The sequence below is a fragment of the Ammospiza caudacuta genome, chromosome 26, assembly GCF_027887145.1.
Source record: "Ammospiza caudacuta isolate bAmmCau1 chromosome 26, bAmmCau1.pri, whole genome shotgun sequence".
NCBI classification, from domain to species: domain Eukaryota; kingdom Metazoa; phylum Chordata; class Aves; order Passeriformes; family Passerellidae; genus Ammospiza; species Ammospiza caudacuta.
In genome coordinates, this window is record NC_080618.1 from 2965404 (window position 1) to 2984735 (window position 19332).

At 44.8% G+C, this 19332-nt stretch overlaps 1 protein-coding gene across 6 annotated transcripts in view; it reads left to right on the top strand.

Annotated features, from left to right (window-relative positions):
- The first annotated feature begins 11608 nt into the window (after nt 1-11608).
- EBF2 (EBF transcription factor 2) overlaps nt 11609-19332 on the top strand; it is a 130446-nt gene continuing 122722 nt past the window's right edge. For all 6 annotated transcript variants that reach the window (XM_058820350.1, XM_058820349.1, XM_058820352.1 and 3 more), the window contains exons 1-5: nt 11609-12013; nt 14089-14245; nt 15212-15275; nt 15539-15594; nt 15954-16027. In XM_058820350.1, coding sequence (XP_058676333.1) covers nt 11883-12013; nt 14089-14245; nt 15212-15275; nt 15539-15594; nt 15954-16027 — 482 coding nt within the window. In that variant the 5' untranslated portion in view covers nt 11609-11882. The remainder of the gene's footprint in view (nt 12014-14088; nt 14246-15211; nt 15276-15538; nt 15595-15953; nt 16028-19332) is intronic.

Consider the following 19332-nt stretch of genomic DNA (forward strand, 5'->3'; position numbering starts at 1 on the left):
AGAGCCACAGCACCAAAACATCTTTCATTTGGTCGTTGTTAATAAATTTGCACAAATGAGTTGAGTGTTGGGGGTTCAGTGCTAGGAGCAGCTTGTGTTGAGGGAGTGCTGATCCCAATTCCCGGACCTGTGCACTTGAAACTTGAATAAGCCTCAACACTCACACCTCAATAACATTTTAAAGATCTGAGCCTTGTCTTTCTACCTGAATTTCCAGGCTTGGGCTGTGGGACAGGGATGTGCTGCCCCTGTGGTCACGTTGGCAGTGCCCCCCATGTTTGTGGTACTGAGGGGGATCAGTTTAGGTGTTGGTTCAACCACACTGCCTCCTGCTATTCCCTACCCCATCCTTTTCCAGGATCCTTCCCTGGCCTCTTTGGGGCCTTTCCCCGGTGCTGTCAGAGCCGTAGCAGCGTGTTCTCCATCACCTTCCAGCTCAGCCCTTCCTCCTGCAGCACCTGAGGAGAAAGTGGCCTGACAAACTCTTCACACTTTGTAAAGTTTCAAACAAGATTGGTGATCTTCTGCCTTTGCTTTTCTAGGAATTCTCTAGATCTGAAGGTGACTTTTGTAGTAGGATATGGGGGAAATGTAGATCATAATTCATCTGCTTTGTTCTGAAAAGCTTTAAAGTGTGTTAAAGAGTTTAAATCACAGAACTGTGATTTTATATTGTTTGTGTTGGGCTTCTGTCAACTGAATGGACTTCTGCTTTTGTACTAATTGCTCTTTTATTCTCAACCTACACACATATCCTTTTTACTTTCTCTAACCTGTATTTCTTGAGTTGCACACAGATTCTGAATTCCTGGATATTTGGAGTTTCTGGGTCACACTGCACAGCACAAGAGAAATTTGGTCTGGAGCTGGGGATTTTCTTGTGACAAAGAACAAGTCTGGGGTGTGTTGTGAAGTCAGGGATCCAAGAGCAGCTTTGCTGTTGCTGAAACTGAGAGTGAAACTTCACCAGCCCATCAGATCCCTGATTCTCATCTGTTGTACCATGAACAACAAATGTACCCAAGATCTGGGGACAGGAATTCAGTGCAGGTGTTGACACCTCAGATGAACAAATATTTAGTTCCTGTCTTACCAAATAATTAGGCCAGGTGTAAAACAGGAGATCTGCAAACTATTAAAGCTTGTAAATCATATTTCCCATTTTAGAAATGGTGTGGTAGTGGAAACCTTCCAGCCATTGAGAGAACATTTTATCAATAGCTGAAGTTTTACCTGTAGTGGCAAGATGAACTTTATAATTTTATATTAGAGATGTACATATCTTATACATGCGTACCATGAATATGTAAGAGTGTGTAAGTGCAGTAAAATCAAGTTTTTAAATGATGTTGTCAATCCAAGTGAATGTCTGTGGCTCATGTAACCAATCCTTGGTGGAAAGGCAGAAGTTGTTTTGTTCCAGCCCACAAGGACATTCCCTAAAACAGATGTTTGTGTTTTGGCTGGCTTTGGTACTTGTTCAGTGTTGTTATTTTGCAGGGCATGTGGCAAATGTGCCAGTAATTGAGCTCTGGGGACATGTTTGCATGTGTCCATGGATGGCATTGTCCCAGGATTCAGGAGCTCCTGAAATCCATTTCCATCCTTGCCGTTGACCTGAAGAACTTTGGCTTCCCTGTGCTCCCACCTTGTATGGGACAGGAATGGTACAGCAGCATTTACCTACAGCAGATGCTGAGCACCAGGGCTTGGTGTTCACTGAAATGGGGTTTGTCACCTTGGGTCCGAATAATGAGCAAACAACCCTTCTGACTCTGACTGGATTACATCATTTTATTGAATATAAACTACAGTGCTCAACAAAACCAGGGAAAAAAGAATCGAGAAATGAAAACCTATGGGAAAATAGGAAGAATTTAACTGTGTCAGTTCTCCCAAGCTGGACTAGTCACTGAAGAAAACTTCTTTCTTTTACGGTTTGGAGATTAGAAGTGTTTCTTGATATGATTTATTAGTTAATACAAAGTATTTTGCCTGATTGGTAATGCTGCTTATCCTAGCTGATTTATAAAAAAAAAAAAGGAAGAAAAAAAAAGAAGTGCAGTGGAATGGTAGAATGTGTATTTTTTGTTTTAAAATGCAGGTTGTTACCACTTGGCCAAATCTGTTTAAGCTGACTGCTGTGCTGGACTAATAACGCCCAGAAAAATTCTGCTTTCTTACTTATTTCATCCTGTAGTCTTATTTCTTCTCCCGCTTGAGTTCTCATTGGAACTCTTTATGATATCCAGTGAACAGCTTAGCACTGGGGAGCTCTGGATTCTTGGTTTGAGCCTTCATGTGCTGTTTGGACAAAGGATGATAATAAAAGTAGGGATTTCTTTCATTGTCTTCCCAACCTATGTTCTGGTTTGGAGCCTTGGCAGCTGAATATGTGAATAATAACAATTTCCTTATTCATTAGAAATATATATTAAAAACCGGGGCAGGTATGTGTGAAACACAAATTTCTTCCTGTCTGCTTTTTGGGGGATTTAAAAAAAAAAATGAAAATATAATACATTTTCTTTGTGTTTTCTCACTGGAAACCAGTAATGCCATGTAATTCCTTAATGGCCACTGGTCCTAGACTGGAATAGGAAGTGCTGGCTGGCTGTGGCAGCTGGCAGGGAGCCAAAGCAAAGTTTGGAGCTGTTTGATACCTGCCAAGGCCTTTTATTGCCTGTAGGCTCTGTCACCATTAACATTATTCATATTGTGCCACAGGAGAAATCAGATGCCACAGAGCATCCTGTGGTCAGGCCTTCCCCTCCAGGGCTGTGCTGTTCTCCAGCCCGTTCTCCCTCTGTGTGTGCCCCTGCCTGCTCACCCCAACAGAGCAAACCTGGGCTCTGGGGGTGCCTGGCACAGCTCAGGGCAAAACCCACGGCTGGGGGGTTTATCCTGGAGTACAACCCATGAACACCTCAAATTTTGTAGCTCAAATATCAAGTCTTGAGTGCTTTGTAGGTTTGAGGCAGTGCACATATCCAGGGCTGTCCCTCCTGTGCGTTACAGGGCTCGCAAGGGTTGTGAGATGAAGAGAGGCGAGAATGTTGACTTCGTGTTCAGAAGGCTTGATTAATTATTTTATGGTATATATTACATTATGACTATACTAAAAGGAATAGAGAGAAAAGTTCTCAGAAGCTAGCTAAGCTAAGAATAGAAAAGGAATGAATAACAAAGTTCTGTGTCCCAGCAGAGAGTGAGACCCAGCTCTGCCGTGAGTGGTCAGTAAATCCAAACATCCACCTGAGACCAATCACACATCCACCTGTTGCATTCCCCAGCAGCAGATAACCATTGTTTACATTTTGTTGCTGAAGCCACAGCTTCTCAGAAAGGGGGAAAATCCTAAAGAAACTATTTTTATGAGAAGATGTCTGTGACACCTGTAGGGTGATGTCCTCCTTCCTTCTGTCCTCTGGGTACTTGGACACTGCTCTGAACAATTGGGAAGTGAAGGGGAAAGTCAGGGAACATCAAGTTCTTTAGTTACTTACTAACGACATTGTGTCGTCCTAATGATAGTGGAGCCCTGGAAAAAGTTAAAGATAGAATCTAAAATGTTAATCTTTGTGTTTTCCCAGATCAACTGCACCTGCGTGAGCAGTATGATAAATGATATAATTGTTAGATGTGATGATTGTTTAGTAATTAAATATAATTATTATATAAGCATAAGAAGAATAATGAGAAACTATGTTGGAAATTCAGAGAGGGGCTAAATTTATGTATACAATAGAACAATATAAGTTTAATAATTAACATGAAAGTTATGTAACGATAGAGTATAAAACATGATCATTTTGGATGTATGGTCGGAATCAGATTTGGGTTGAATATACCCCGATTCCCAGAGCTCTTAATAAAAAATCCCTCTGTGATTATGTGTTTTTGAACGCTAACACTAAGTGTTCTGGTGTTGTATTTTCTCCTCCTGGCTTCCCTGTCTGTGCCTCTGCTCCATCTTCATTTCCCTCATTGTTTCTTCTAAAGTTTGGATTGTGAGCAATGCAATGAAGGAGCTTTATCTCATCTAGGTTAGACCTAGATCCTATACTAGGATGGTGTAAAAGCACAAAGTCAGTTGAAAGCATCATAATTTGGTGCTTTGGCCTCCAAAATGAGGCATCAGTGGAGGCAGAGGGCAGATAGAAAATCTTAGAGGTTTGTGACATGTCTTAAAGATGTGTGACGTGCGTTTGACCAAGCAAATTGCTCAGCCCATCCACAGCAATGGTCACTGAACACTTTTCTGATACTCACGTGCCTCAAGATGATGCTGAAGACAAAAAATGACCTTGGCTGATCCCAAGTCCCCAGGACATCAGTGACAACAAAAGAGATGAGCAGGTTCAGAGGGTTTCAGAGCACCCTGAGCTGACCCAGCTCTGCGGTCCACAGGCAGTCTTTGGCCTTAGGGAAGGAAAACACCCTCTGTTGTTTTCAAGAGCACGTGTTCAGAGCATCTGAAGGCTGGAATATGTGTAAGCATATGGCATATAATTTCCTTCCTTTCATTCACAGGCTGCAGCAAGATCAGTCCTGGTAAGAACAAGCTCCAGCTTTCTTTTGAAGATATTTCTGTAGCCATTTCTGTCTAGCAAGCAGAGCTAGAAATTCAGAAATAGAATCATATTATTTAGTAAAAGATATTATTTTTTACTCACCTAACTGATGAAAAGGTGGTGGTTTACAACCAGGCTGAGCAAATTCTTTTAAGTATCAAAACTGTTTAGGTGTGAGACACTTTCAAAGCATTGCAGTTTAGCCTGTTAAAATCAGTGATGAAAGAAACAGTTCAAATGGTAAATTGTAATTAATCAGTGCAGAAGGCCTAAAACTCTGGGAAAATTTCTTACCTTCTGGAGGATAATGTTTAGACTAACCTAGATTCTGATGACTTAAATTTTGAGCTTTTGTTTTTGGTATTTTTACTGGTTATGGGAAGTAAATATGGAAAAATCTGATGAGAGGAGCTGGTATCACATAAAATCAGCTTCCCTGCTTCTGATACAAGTGCAAATCTTCTCACTATCAGAATCTGGCTATGTAATTTGGCAGCTTTTGTAGGGCAATGTACTGAGATCCTGTTGGCTTTCTGGAGTGAGGTGTGTTAACAGTTCTTTTCCACCAAATAACCTGAAGTTTCTTTGTTTAATGTGCTTCAAAGAAGAGCTGAGCTGTCTCTCCAAGGTTGTAAACCTTTAATTGTAGAATTTTGGGCTTTTAAAAGCCTCTTTCTTGTAGCTTATGGAAAGAATGTAGGAATAGTCAGATTAGATTAGATTTTTTTTGTGTGTGTATTTCATTTTAACTTCTGTTACCAGATGCTTTAAAAGAAGGCACAGGACATTTTACAGGAGGCAGGTGTTATGATTATTGACCATCCTAGTGATTTTCCTAATCTTAATGTGCCCCACCTTTCCTATCAATCAAGGGCAAAGCTGGCAAATTTGGAGTTAAACACAATTTGCATATTCCTGCTACAATACCAGTTTGCATCAAGATTGTTTTATATCCCTGTCACTCAAGAGTATTCTAGTTTAAATGTTAGGTTGTACTTCATGGAAGAACTACAGAAATCTACAATTCTTACATTTTTAAATACTTTTTTAAAAGAAGGGGTTTTGTCTAGTGAGTTGCTTAAGGTTTGCTGACTTTTGAGCTGGCAAAGTGTCCCTGTGGCATCACTTGAGAGTCACTATTCATCTAATTAAAGTGAGACACCTGTTTAAGGCAGAGCTGCATTCAGTTGAGTCAAGAAATAAAAATTAGGCCCTCACTGTGCAGATGTTTAAGCATGATGTTAAGCACGTCTCTATTGTCAAGTAATTCTTGTAAAACCACTTGAATGACTAGAGTAGGTTAAGTGCCACTATAACAGTGTTTGCAATTCTGGGGACCACTTTTATTTGGTTCATATGTTAATGAATTAATTGAATTCTGGTCTTCAGTATGTCTGCATTTATCCAGTTGCTTGTGGAGACTCTTTCTGACAGCTGGGGTTGGGTCCTAAGCACGCACCTGGAACTAGAAAGGCTGTGATAACCTAAACTCCTTCCTGGTGAATATTTCAGCTAGTTTATGTACAAAGACATATTGAAAAGTTTATTTTGATTGCTTTCCATAAAGTGCAAAATGAGGGAGAGGATCCCAGCACAAATATACACCCGCTTCAAGTATTTTTCCTGAGTGTGGTTGTTGCTTCCAACCTCCATGTGGTTACAAAAACAAACTTCAGTGCTACGACTCCTCAAATTTGCATTATAAAATAAAATGGAACACACGCTCCCCATGGTAAAATATTATTTGCTAACGTGTTCCAAAACTATGCTAGGCAAAAGGCAGTAAAAGTATCTTTTAAAATAAAAAAGTTGGATATAAAATGGAGCAGATGTGTTTTTCTGTTCTAGTGAAAAGAAAAACACCTACTTATTGGAATGAACAGGATACTCAGAAGTGGATCTGATGGATACAATGTTTTCTCTCTTTTGGGAAAGATGAGGTGGGGAGGACGTTATTAAATGTTTACTTATGCGTTTGTAAGTTCGAAAGCATTCCTTTGTTCACTGCTTATAAATATGATTGGTGAAATCTCTGCAAGTGGCAGTTTGTGAGGGCTGATGAGTGTGGAGAGCTGCCTCCAGTAAATAGTGCCTTTATGGTGCCAGAGGGAAGGGGGAGAGAGAGAGGCAGAGACCAGGTAGGCTTCACAATTTTCCAGCTGTAAACCCCTGCTTCTGCTTATTTACTGATGGCCTGGGGAGCCTGTGATGAGGATCTATTGTTTTATACTTGGGAGTTCAACTTTTTCCAGCAATCACATGGAGAGTTCTCTTCTGAGAAATGTGTTGATTGTATAAAACCAGGTTTATAATAAATATAACGGAAAGCACTGCAACACTTTAGACCCTGTTTTGCAGTTTCCACCGTTAAGAGCTCAAGCTGCTTTCAGGATTTAGTAGCTCCCACCTGAACCACTTTAAACCTCCCCTGTTAAAAAGCATTTTTTCATTTTGTATGTTTTTATTTTAGTTACATGGAGAGTCGTGTAAATCCAGAGTAGTCTTGTATCAGCTGGAGCAATTTTCTGCTCTGGTTCTCTCTGCAGTGCTCTGCCCTCCTCACACTCTTCATTCCACAGCTTAGGACTCAGCCTGCTCCTGATTTTTGTAGCCACAATTCTGTCACAAGCTGCAAGCTATCCCATGCAAGTAAATATTTTGTTTATGCTGATGTTCGGAACTTGAAAGTTTTTTTCGGGGACTTCTTTGTTTGGTAAATACCGTTACTGTATTGCCCAAAGTGCAATTGATGTGTGCTTAAACACATGACTCAGAACTGGAAGCTGTTACCAGCTTAAGAAAACATTTCTAAAAGGCACATTTATTTTTCTGGTACAGGTGTACTGGAAAAATGAACCTTCCAGTGAGATTAGTGGATAAAGAGGAAAATATATTAGTTGTCCTTCTCCGTTCTGACACTCATAATTTTAACCTCCAATTCGTTCCCTTGAGGCACCTGAAGGTTGGTGAATTCTCACAAATGAATAGGAACAAGAATTAAATGTTTCCTTTCAAGTGTCGTCTTTAGCATTAGTTCACTTTTTTTTTTTTTTTTTTTCCTTCCTGCTGGCATTCTCCCCTCAAACCTGAGAGGAAATAATAGTACTTGAAGGTTATGCTTTTAAATGGGTTAAATATTATCTTCTATCCATCTTTCTTCGCGCTGGGAGTTGGTGAGATGTGCCGAGGAGCGAAAGTTGACTCCGGAGTATGAAACGACGCTGCTAAAAACCTGCTAACAAAGCCGAGCATCTCTCTTTCCCACGTCGAATCTGCCTCACCTGTCACTTTGACCCCTGCATGTGGAAACGAGTGCGGCAATCCGGAGGGGAATAACTCTTCCTGCAGGAGGGAATGATCAGCACTCACCGAACCAGTTGCTTTGCACCCTCTCACACCCCCCACCCCCCGCTTTCTCTTTCAGTCCGAGGAGGAAAATCGCTCGAAGCGCTCGGCAGAATGAGCCCCGCTGGATGCAGAGCTGCGGGGATTCGGGGGGCCGGGAGGGACCCCCGAGCCCGGGGGGTGCCCGGCCCGAGCCTGCAATTGTATTTAGGGCTCGGCAGATGCTCTGCTGGACCCTCCCCGCGCTTTCCGGGGGCTGCAGGGCTGTTTTGGGGCTGTTTTGGGGCTGTTTTGGGGCTGTTTTGGGGCTATTTTGGGGCTGTTTTCCCTCCCCGAGTCCCGCGGTGCTCTTTACCTGCCGGTGGATCCGACTCCCCGAGCCGAACTGCGCAAACCTCTAAAGCGCAAATCCAGATTTATCGCCGATCGCACGGGTTTAAACACTGCTCTTTTTTCTTTATTTTTTTTATTTTGTTTTTTGTTTCCGGAATGAATTTGCAACAGAAGAGTCCGAGCGATGGGCTTTTCCCTCGGTTTAACTACAATTTTGGCTTGAAACGGGGAGTCTAGGTCAGCGGTCTATAATTTCAGAAGTATTCAAGGACTCCCGTGCTTTTGCAGCGTATCTTAAAGGCGAGAAACTTGGTTGGAGGACCAAATTCTGTCCCCGAAGGCGCTTCCGTGGCCGGAGCGGTGCAGCTCCCCCGCTTGAGATGGTGGGGAGGGGGCGGCCCACGGCCGCAGCCCCCGCGGGGCCGGAGGGGACGATGCTCCCGCATCTGCGCCCCGAGCGCCGAATTCAGGCGGCAGCTGCTTGGGGCGAGGGGAGCGCTTCCCCCTGACCTCGCTGCTGGCCTCTGACCCGCAGGGATCCCCCCTGCGAGCGGGGTCCCCCGGGGCCGGGCACACGAGTCCCCTTTGTTCGCGGGGCTGCAGCCCCCGGCCCGGGCTGGACCCGACCTGGCGGGGATGGGCTCGGCTTCATCTCCTGGGGAGATGGGCTCGGTTTTATCTCCTGGGGAGATGGGCTCGGTTTTTTCTCCTGGGGAGATGGGCTCGGTTTTATCTCCTGGGGAGATGGGCTCGGTTTTATCTCCTGGGGAGATGGGCTCGGTTTTATCTCCTGGGGAGATGGGCTCGGTTTTATCTCCTGGGGAGATGGGCTCGGCTCATCAGGGAGCGTTCTCCCCTTGCGAACGCATCGGCCAAGGTTGCAGCGAGAGGGAATTCCGCCCCCTCCCCTTCCGCCCCTGCCTAGGGGTTAGGAACAAACGTAGGAAGGGTCGGAGCGGTATTGCCAGAAATTATCTTGGGGCTTTTATTCGAGGAAATGTATCCCCGCCTATTGCAAAAGGGTAAAAAAGCCCCGCTATAATATGCCTTACCATCGCCGATATATTTATCTTAAATGCTCTGGTTTTTCACTTTTTTAAAGTATTAAAAAAATATCTTGCCCTGTTTGAGCTTTCTAATACAGAGAAATTGCGTCTCAGAGGTGCTAAGATCATATCTTGAAAGATTAACCTGCACCCTCTAGCTCCGTCAAACTGCTGTTGCTTTTCTCTAATGTTGAAATAACGCCAGCCTCGCCTTTTGCTAACCTGGCAAAATCATTTCCTGCATATTTATCAATTTGGGGAGGTGGGTTAGCATGGCGAATTTCCTTGAACAAAGATTGGGTGAGATGTATTAGTTCATCCAATACCATGTCTGTCACTTATGTAGACAGAATAAATCTGAGTCCTGGCTTTGCCCTCAATCGTGCCTGAATTAAGGATACATTTTAATGAAAGTTTCATGGGAAGATTTTAATTTGAGATTGTTTTTGGAGAGAACTGTATAAAACTCCGTGAAAATAATCTTACATTTAATAGGTGGCATTTTGAATCGCGGCTGAACGTGGATGGAAGGAGTTCCGATTTATTTGGAAATGGAAATTATACTTCGATCCCGTTAAAAAAAAAAAAAACCAAAAACCAAGCAGGTTAAAGAGAGGAGCTGCACATAATGAGTCAAGGAAATCCTTGAATCCTTGTGCTGTGCCTTTAACTACCGAACATCTGATTCCCTCATCTGGCAGATGGTCTCTGAGCACAGATTTGCATTCATTGTCTTGAAATCTGTTTTCGCGTTGGTGTTATATAGATTTCAGAGGCAGATCTATACACAGATCAGAATACAAAAGGGCCAGGAGGAAAATATCGCCAAGGCAGGGCAGTTTTAAGAAATAAACTCAAATAAATGCAGACGTAGGTATGGTCTTGGGTCACCGCGGGCCGGGCTGGGGAGAGCTCCGGTTTCCTTTAATGGGAAACGCTGCCTCCATGGGATGTTAGAAAAAGTTCTAAGGTGAGACCTGACAGCTCTCAGGGTGTAACTTTGGAGTCTGCCGGGTGCCTGGCAGCCTTGGGCTGGCTCTTGCCCCGCAGGCAGCCTCTGCCTACACCCTGCCCCAGACCCATTGCTCTCCCTCTGGGCAATTTTTCATTTCAAATCCCGCGCCGGAGAGCGAAGCGGCCGCTACCCGTGCGGGGCTGTGGCAGCCAGGGCGGTCAGACGGACAGAGCTTTCAGCGGACAGGGCTTTCAGTTTGGCTGTTCTGGGGCAGGACAGCTCGGGGTGAGGGTGCCGGGACACGGGGATGAGCCCGGGACACCGCAGTGATGAACCCGGGGCACAGCGATGAACCCGGGACACGGCAGTGAGCCCTGGGCACGGCGATGAGCCCGGGACACCGCGATGAGCCCGGGACACGGCAGTGAGCCCTGGGCACGGCGATGAACCCGAGACACGGCGATGAGCCTGGGACACGGGGATGAGCCCGGGACACGGCGATGAGCCCGCGGCTCCCGTGCCCGGCTCCGTGTGTCCCGGGACGGGCGCGCTCCTCCCGCTCCGGCCCCGCGCTTCCAGCGCACTCTGTGCGGGCTGGGGCCGCACTGCTCGGTGTGAGGCTGCCGGTCCCTGGCCATAACCTATCCCGATAACCCGTCACGATAAACCGCTGTTCCCGTGCCCGGAATTCTGCAGCCGCGAGGCGGCCGGCGGGCGTGCTCCTGGCAGCTCAGTCCCGCAGCTTTAGCACAGTTTGTGCGTTCTGGGGCAGCGCCGTTTGCTGTGGAGCTGCCGAGCTGTGGCGATAAACCCATCACGATAAACTCGCCGTTCCCCTGCCCGTGCTCCAGCCGTGCCAGGGTGCGCGGCGGGCGCGCTGTTTCCAGCCCGGTGCCTCTGCCCTAGCACGGTTTGTGCGGTCTGGGGCAGCACGGCTCGCCGTGGGGCTGCCGGGCTGTGACCGTGACCCGTCCCCACAGCCCGATCGCGACATCCCGGTCGCGACAGCCCCGGGCGCGCTCCCTCCAGCCCGGAGCCGCGCGGGGGGCGGAGCGCGGGCTCGCCATCCAGCCAATGGCGGTGCGAGATGCAAATGAGATGTCCTTATGTGGTCTGGGCCCCGCCCCCCGCCCCGCCCCTGTGGCCATTGATGGCGCGCGGGAAGCGCCGGGCGGGACCGGCCGCGCTCCGGCCCCGGCGCTGCTGCCATCGCCCCGCGCATCGCGGCTTTCCCCCTGCCTTCCCTCCTTCCTTCCTTCCTTCCTTCCTTCTTCCTGGATTAGGCAGATCAATCCTTCTCCCCGTTGTCTGTTTGAGGAACGGGTGATCCTCGTTAGCGGCGATCGGTTTCTGGATGCGGCTCCCGGGTGTGCGTGTGAAGGATGATGATACCCGGCGAGGCTGAATCAGCGTAACTTTCACTTGGCAAGAGGAAAAACTTTCTTCCCCGTTTGAAGGCGTTAAAAACACGAAGCGTTAAATAGCAGAAGAAGTTGGTTTTAAAGCTGAACTTCACTTTCCTGGGATTTGTGTGTCAGATTCAAAGGCTGCGTCGTCTTGTTTTTCTTTTTTTTCCTTCTCCCTTATCTCCCAAAAGGAAACTGTTGCTAGTTTGCATAGACTTTTTAAATGTTTGGAATTCAAGATACTTTAGGAAGAGGACCAATTCTGAAAGATAAATCTCTAGGTTCTGAGATGGATTCCGTCAGGTCCTGGGTCAGAAACGTTGGGGTTGTGGATGCAAACGTAGCAGCACAAAGGTAACTGAGACTATTTCTCTCCCACTTTACCTCTGCTTGGTTGTTTAATTTTTTTTTTTTAATTTTTTTTTTTTTTTTTTTTTTTAGCAAATCTTTTCATTATGCCCCGTTGTTAGCACAGGAGCCCTAAAACCCAGTGCGGGGCTCAGATGGCAGCGAGACGGGATTACCCTTTGATTTTCTGCCCCGGGAAGATTGTGGGGCTCTGGATTGGTTGTTCCCAGCGATCCAGGGTACTCCTCCCTGCTTGCTCGGCCACACAGCCGAACAGAGGGGACCAAGTTAGAATTAACTTCAATGCAGATGTCAAACCCGAGCTCCCCCGGCCCGTCTTGTTTTGCTTAATTCACGGTGGGCATTGCCGAAATGGTCACCGCGGTTTCAGGGCACAAGCACGGCGGATCCCGCACCCTGCGGCCATCCCGTGTCTGCAGCACCTGCCCGAACGTCCGAGAGGTCCCTGCTGGGCTGAAATGGCTCCGAACATCCCGAAATTGGGGCCTGGCTCTTCGCTTTCTACTTGTTCGGGCGGGTTATCACCCTTTTACGCCCCCTTTTTATTTTCTCTTCCCAGCCAAGTCGGCACAGGACAGTTATTGCTGTCTCTTCCCGTTAGGGGTAAGATGATTAAAACTCTTTGGGGTAATTTTTTCCCCCTTGGAAAAAATTTCCAGCCCCTCTGGATAACTTAAAAAAAAAAAAAAAAGTTAAGTAGTAGCGTCGGGCAAGACTAAATTGGGAACCCCAGGAGTAAGCAGGATTTTATTTAGTATTAGAGAGAGGTGAAAGGCATGAAACAGCAGAGGGGACTTCAGATGAAGCAGATGTTTTAGAAATAGCACATCCATGCCCCCACCCACGGCCTGATCTGGCAGCAAGGTTTTCCAAGCACCATGGGAGGAGTTATCAGAGTTTCATGAATGTCGATAGAGTGTTTAATAAATACGGTTGAGGGGGAAGAGTTTTATCCTTGAGGAAACTGAAAGTAAAAGGAAACAGCTTCTGACAAGGCTCCAATTCACGGGAGCGTGGAGGTGCAGCTGTGTTGTGCAGCCTGCTGGCATCGCCAGGTTTTTCTCCCAGATATTCCTAACAAACCAATAAATCCCAATTTTTACACGCAGAATGAGAGGAATCCCCAGGCTAGGTGCAGTTGTGGCGGATGTGGTGATTTCACACCGTACCTCATTGGCAAGGAGAACACCGGGAAACATCTGTAGTGCTCTGAAAGAGCCAAATACTTTTGCCAGTGCCGTGGATCTGTTTTGGGGACTAAAACCCAAAGCTGTCCAACTCCTAACTAGTCTGGCACATAGACTTAATCTGTCTATTAAGTAATTTGGAGGTGCTCATACTCACCTATTTTCTTCTCGGTAAGTAGAAATTTGCTTTAGGGAGAGGGAACTGCAACTAATTTCACAAAGAAATAAAGCTGCAGTCGGGGATATCGTGGGTAAACAGAAGCATTTGAATCTTCCGAAGCCGGGAAATGCGTGGGAAACATCACAACGTTTTCTGCAGTCAGGGACAAGAATTTCTCAAGGGCTGGCTAACCCGAGACTAAATTCTTTCAGCTTAAATCAGAGATTCAATTCACAGGAATCAGTTCAAGTCAAACTTCGCAGCCGAGGCAAGCGGCTGCTCTGCTCGAAAGTCGTTGTCTCTGAGCAAAACGAGGGGTCCTCGGGTTGACATCCTGCCCGTAGAAATGATTTTTAGGGTGGCTCGTTTTCTCCTCCAGGGAAAGGGAGCAGGACCGGGATGTGCAGGGAACCCTTCCAGCCCCTCTGACGCTCGCAGCGCTCCCCACCGCGCCGCATTCCGGCAAGGAGCGGTGACAGGCAGGGAAACAAGCGGGGCAAGGAAAGCACCCGCTGCCTTTAGCACCAAGCCCTCTGTAAATGAGCGTGTCCTGGGCTGTGCAGGGAGCGGGGCCGCGCCGCAATCGGGGCTGCAGGGCAGGGACGGTCCGAGCGAGCTCTGCCTTTGCTGTCGTTGTTCTGCCCTTTCTGCTGCACAACCTCGTAATGTCTTTGTCTCTCCCCCTCACCCCATCCCGTGTGTTTCCTCCACAGCGGAGTAGCTTTGTCCAGAGCCCACTTTGAAAAGCAGCCACCCTCCAACTTGAGGAAATCCAATTTCTTTCACTTTGTTCTGGCTCTCTACGACAGACAGGGGCAGCCCGTGGAAATAGAGAGGACAGCTTTTGTGGACTTTGTAGAAAATGATAAAGTAAGGCTCCTTACTCTTCTTCTTCTTTTCCTCTCCAATTTTGATCTTCTCCCCGCACTGACTGCCAGCTTCTAATACCTATAAAAAAATATAACCATGGTTTGGTCAAGGTTCAGGTGCTGTGGTAGAGCTGTAACCCTGTGTGTGCTGCTGTGGTTAAAAAGGGTTGGAAGCCTCTGCTCTGTGTCGTGAATTTCATTCACCCACTAAAACGAAAATAAATAAAATTCATGGGGGATAAATGCACTTAGCTTTTTTTACCTACCACATCTGCCAGGTTTTATTAGTACCCAAACAGAAGTGGAATCTGACCTGTAAATATGTCAGATTATTGTTGAGTGTGGTTATATGTATTTCCTAAGGCTCCAAAGTCAATGGCAGGACTTGAAAAGCATTTGCTTTTGGATTTTAATTCCATGTCTTGACCACTTTGCATTTTTTTCTGTTATTTTCTTAGCCATGAACAAGATTTTTTTGAACTGTGAATCATAAATAATTATTTTACAGGAAATTACATTAAAAAGGGACATAAGAAATATCCCTGTAACACAACCTTCAGGAAATAAATATCAATTTTGACTCAAAGTAACACTATTGAAAAGCAATGATCACAGTAAAATCAAAAGCCATTGTGTTTTCCTGGTGTCAATCTGCTTTATATTAAATTATTTGAAATGCACAAATTCTTCTCAATGTATTCCCTTGAAAAAGTTGAGAGCATAGTGGCAAATAAAAGAGGGAAAGAAGTTCTTGAACTCCTACAGGAAAAGATGTCAGGAGTATTTTGTAGTTTGTCCTGGGTCACTCGGAAGGTTAATACATCCCAATCAGTGGATTCACCTCTTGGAATTTTAATCAACTTTGTTGTCACTTCCATCATGATTATCAGCTCTTGCATTTTAAATGTGCCAAGTGTAAGTTCTGGAAGGATTTTTTCCCCCCTCCTTTTTTCAAACTCCCTTTCAGGAGCAAGGCAACGAGAAGACGAACAACGGCACGCACTACAAACTCCAGCTGCTCTACAGCAACGGTGAGCGCCCTTCCCTGCCCCTCCTGGGGCTGTGCAGCGAGCCAGGGTCTGCCCGTGGCTGCTGTGGTGTCCAAAATACACTGAAAGTCCCTTGCATGAGCCTCTTCAGCTCAGGGATGGGCCCTGGGCTTCGGATGGGCTTGGGAGCCACAACTGCCTGGGATGCTGAGGGTGTTTAAACTGAGCGGGTTTGGGTTTGTTCTGCTGCTCTCAGGGCAAGGTGCCTGTGGAATGTGATTTATCCCCGTTCTCCCTCACTCCAGGTGTCAGGACAGAGCAGGATCTCTATGTGAGGCTCATTGATTCTGTCACCAAGCAGGTGAGCAGGGCTGATCTGTGCCATGCTGTCCTGTCCCACCTCATCTTTCCTGTTTGCTCAACATTTCCTTGCATGTTTTTCCTTCTCTGTTTCATTTTGATCTCTTGCTCAGCTGTATTGCAGACCTATTTTGGAGAGTAATTGAAAATTGTGCTCTTAAGTCTCTTTTTTTTTCCCCTCTGTGGACTGTTGGTTTTTATCCACTTTGTAGCAATATTTCTGTAAAGCTGTTTTCCCTGCACATAAAGGGGAAGACGTTTGTTTGCAGGTGGTAAAATCCCTTCCCCTCACATCTGAAGATTCTAAGGAATAAATAACCCCCGATGCTCCTGGCTTCACCCTTCTCTTAATTTTTGTAGCCCATAACTTACGAAGGGCAGAACAAGAACCCAGAGATGTGCAGAGTGCTGCTCACCCACGAAGTCATGTGCAGGTAAGATGACTTGATTAAGACATCATTTGTGAGCTTTGCTTCCCAAAATGTTGGAAAAGCCTCTCCAAGGAAATTTTAAGTAGGGAGATTTTGATTTTGTTGTTTGTTTATTTTGTTGCTAGCTCAGAGAGGGTCTTCGTGTAGGAATACTTTGTCTTTATGTGGGTGATGCTTGCTTGGGTTCAAAACACATTTTTGGGGCAGGTTTCCTGTTTTTTTGCTATTAATTTTTCCTGAAGGAGATTCAGCAACCACAGCTGCACTATTTTTGTTTAAAGTAGGCCTTTGCATGTGTTGTTTAAATCAAGACTTTTATATGCTTATTGCTCATAAAATTTCTGCTCACCTTATGAGTTTAAGTTTAATTTATATATTTTTGCCTGGAAACTGCAGGATGTTCTTAATGCAATTTCCTTTGGTGAAATATTTTCATTTTCTCAGTTAAAGTGGCGTCATTAATGTTCTTTAATTTTGGACAGTTCTACCCCACAAGAAAAAACCCTCAAACCCTTCCTTTCTCTACATGTGAACAATATTTAGGGGCCTTCTACTTTTTAATTAAAACAAAAAAAAAGGACACTATTTTTAGCATTTAAATTTATAAATTAGAGGGTGAAATGACTTGAGGATGTTTTTAATAACTTTTGTATAAGTCTGAACTTACATGTACCTTATGTATGTATGTCGTGCTTCCATGGTAACTTATTACTTTTCCTGTTCTGGGGTAATTAAATTTTTTTTTCAATACATATAATAATGCAAACAGTCAATGTTCTTGTATTAAAATGTGCTAAAATGTGCATAGAACGTTCATAAAACAAGAGACAAAAACCATTCGTGACCTTTATTATACCCAGTTTGTGATTTATTGTATCAGTGGGAGAGGGTTAAGCTGGTGGACTCAATGTTGCTTCTTTTAATGGCTCAGCTTGCTACCTGATTGTTGTTTTTTTTAATTAAAGTAGCCTTTTTAAGTTAATGTAGCAGTGAGAGAAGCCTATTTGGACAGAGTTTTTATCAAGGGGAAGTCTCAGTTTCAGTACTTAATTATGTCAACAATTCCGTTACTTTTTAATAGAATATTAATCAGGTATTCAGTATGAAACAAATGTATTGTTTCTCTGCTGTGTGTAGCTCTCCTTAATTAAGTAAATTAGCTTTTGAACAGTATTTTCATATTTATGCCCAAACACAATGTATATCACGTATGAGGGTTACACTGGGTGGGCTTTACATGGGTCTGGTGATGTAGTGGCAAAGATCAAAGGTGTGTAAGGGACTTTCTGGCACATTTAGAACTTGTGTATATAATTATATATATATATATATGTATATATGCATCCATGCTGTTGAAAGGTTTCACTATAACCCGTGAGAATTAGAGAAGAAAAGTCTGATTTCTCGTGCAGTTGGGTTGTGGTTTGTGATAACATAAGAGCAGTGAGCCCATTTCTTTTCTCCACTCTCCCTGCACAGAGCGCAGCTCTGGTTTGGAAGTTCAAGTATTTCAGCACCTTCTCATCCAAATGGACATGTTTGATTTAAAATTAATTTGGGCTTTCCCCCTGCTGCCTCTCCCTGCCTTTATGCTATCAAATGCTCTGCTCAACTTTGATATTTCTGAGCTCCAGTGATGCCTGCAAACCTCCTCTGTGCTTGATTTAAGGTAGCGTTGCACAAATCTAAGCTATTATTCTGATTATTCTCAGCTCTGCTGCTTGATAGATTAACCAAGGAAGAATTACAACTCAGGGACGTCCTTCCCATGTAAAACACAGATTAGTGAAGGGAATCAAAAGCACTCTGTAACCTAATGAAGACATTTGATTTTAAATGTCGTGTTTTCCTGAAGTATCTCTGAGCAGGACGCTGTGTATTCTGAAGAGGCATTACACACATCACTTTGAATAATGCCAGGGGAATGGCTCCAACTCTAGTTAAACTTGACATTTTATTTTATTTCTTTTAAGTACAATAATCAAATCTTCCTCATTGTGTGCTGCTTAAGTGGCAGCATCAATTTTTAAAGCCTCTAGTTTAGTTTGCATTAGGAACAGTACATCAAATTTTAATGCACTGTACCCACTCTGCTGTCGAAATTGATGCCTACTGCTTCTGAAAAGGAAAACAAGAAGGGTCTGTCTGTCTTTCTGCCCCTCTTCCAATCCTCCCTGGTTGGAGGTAGGGTGTTTTAGGGGGGATTTTTCTGTACATAACCACACATGAAGATATTTTTTGCTGTGTGGAGACGAGCTCCTCGGAAAGTGCCCGTCTCTCCCTCAGACGGTGACAGATGCCTGCTTAGCAGGAAAGTTGTCTAAATATTGATATGGCTGCACCAATCTGTCACAGCCATTGAAAGTCCAGCTCTCAATAATTAGTGCTTTCAGCGCTTCCAGTGCAAGCCTCTATTTATTCATCTCCAATCTTTTTTTTTTTTCCCCATTTGCATCTTATGGCCTAATAGGAACAGTTCCTATTAGGTGTGTTTGTGTGGAATAAAACATCCTGAGGGTTGGAAATCAAGGTAAAACACCTTCCTCTTCTGGAATAACTCCCCCCCATCCTCTTCCTTTTCTTCCAATTATCCACTAAGAGGAAACTCGTTGTTATGCTGCTGCCAGCAGCCCCCTACGCCCTCAATGCTCAGAGGGTTAAAAGGTATTATAATTCGAACAGAAGTAGTCTCAGGGTCTACAGCTGGCTAATAACAGAGTTGTATTGAGTGGAGTGAGCCCCACAGCTGTGACTTTCGCCACAAGGCTCAGACTAGACGGGAGCTCTAATCAGCTGGGCCAGGCGGCCACTGGGGCCCGCGTCTTTATCGGCCAGATGGTGTGAATTTAGACACTTTTGTTATGCAATTGCAGGGAGGAGTTGGGCAGAAGAAAACAAAACAAAGGCCACCATGCTGTGAGCTTATTTGAGTTTGAAATTAGAGACAGATTTTTTTTTTTAAATTTTTTTTTTTTTTTTTTTTTTGTGTGGGGTGAGGGATGAATTTTAAAACCATTTTAGTCAAGTGCGAGGAGGGGAAAGGATGGAAGTTTGGCTTTGGCATGGGGTTTCTGGGGTGCTCAGTTTGTAGGGCTGGGGTTGTCCCTGGGAACTTTCTGGGTTTGGTTTTAGTTTTTTCTGGACCATTCTTAACATAAACCATCACTTTCACCATGTAGATCTCACTAGAAGAGAAAATATAACAAGAAAAGATATGGAAAATCATCTTAAGCCTTGATATTCTTGTCTTAAGCATATGAGCATCTCTAAAAGTGTGTTCCCAGCCCAACACTGTGGCAGAAATGTAA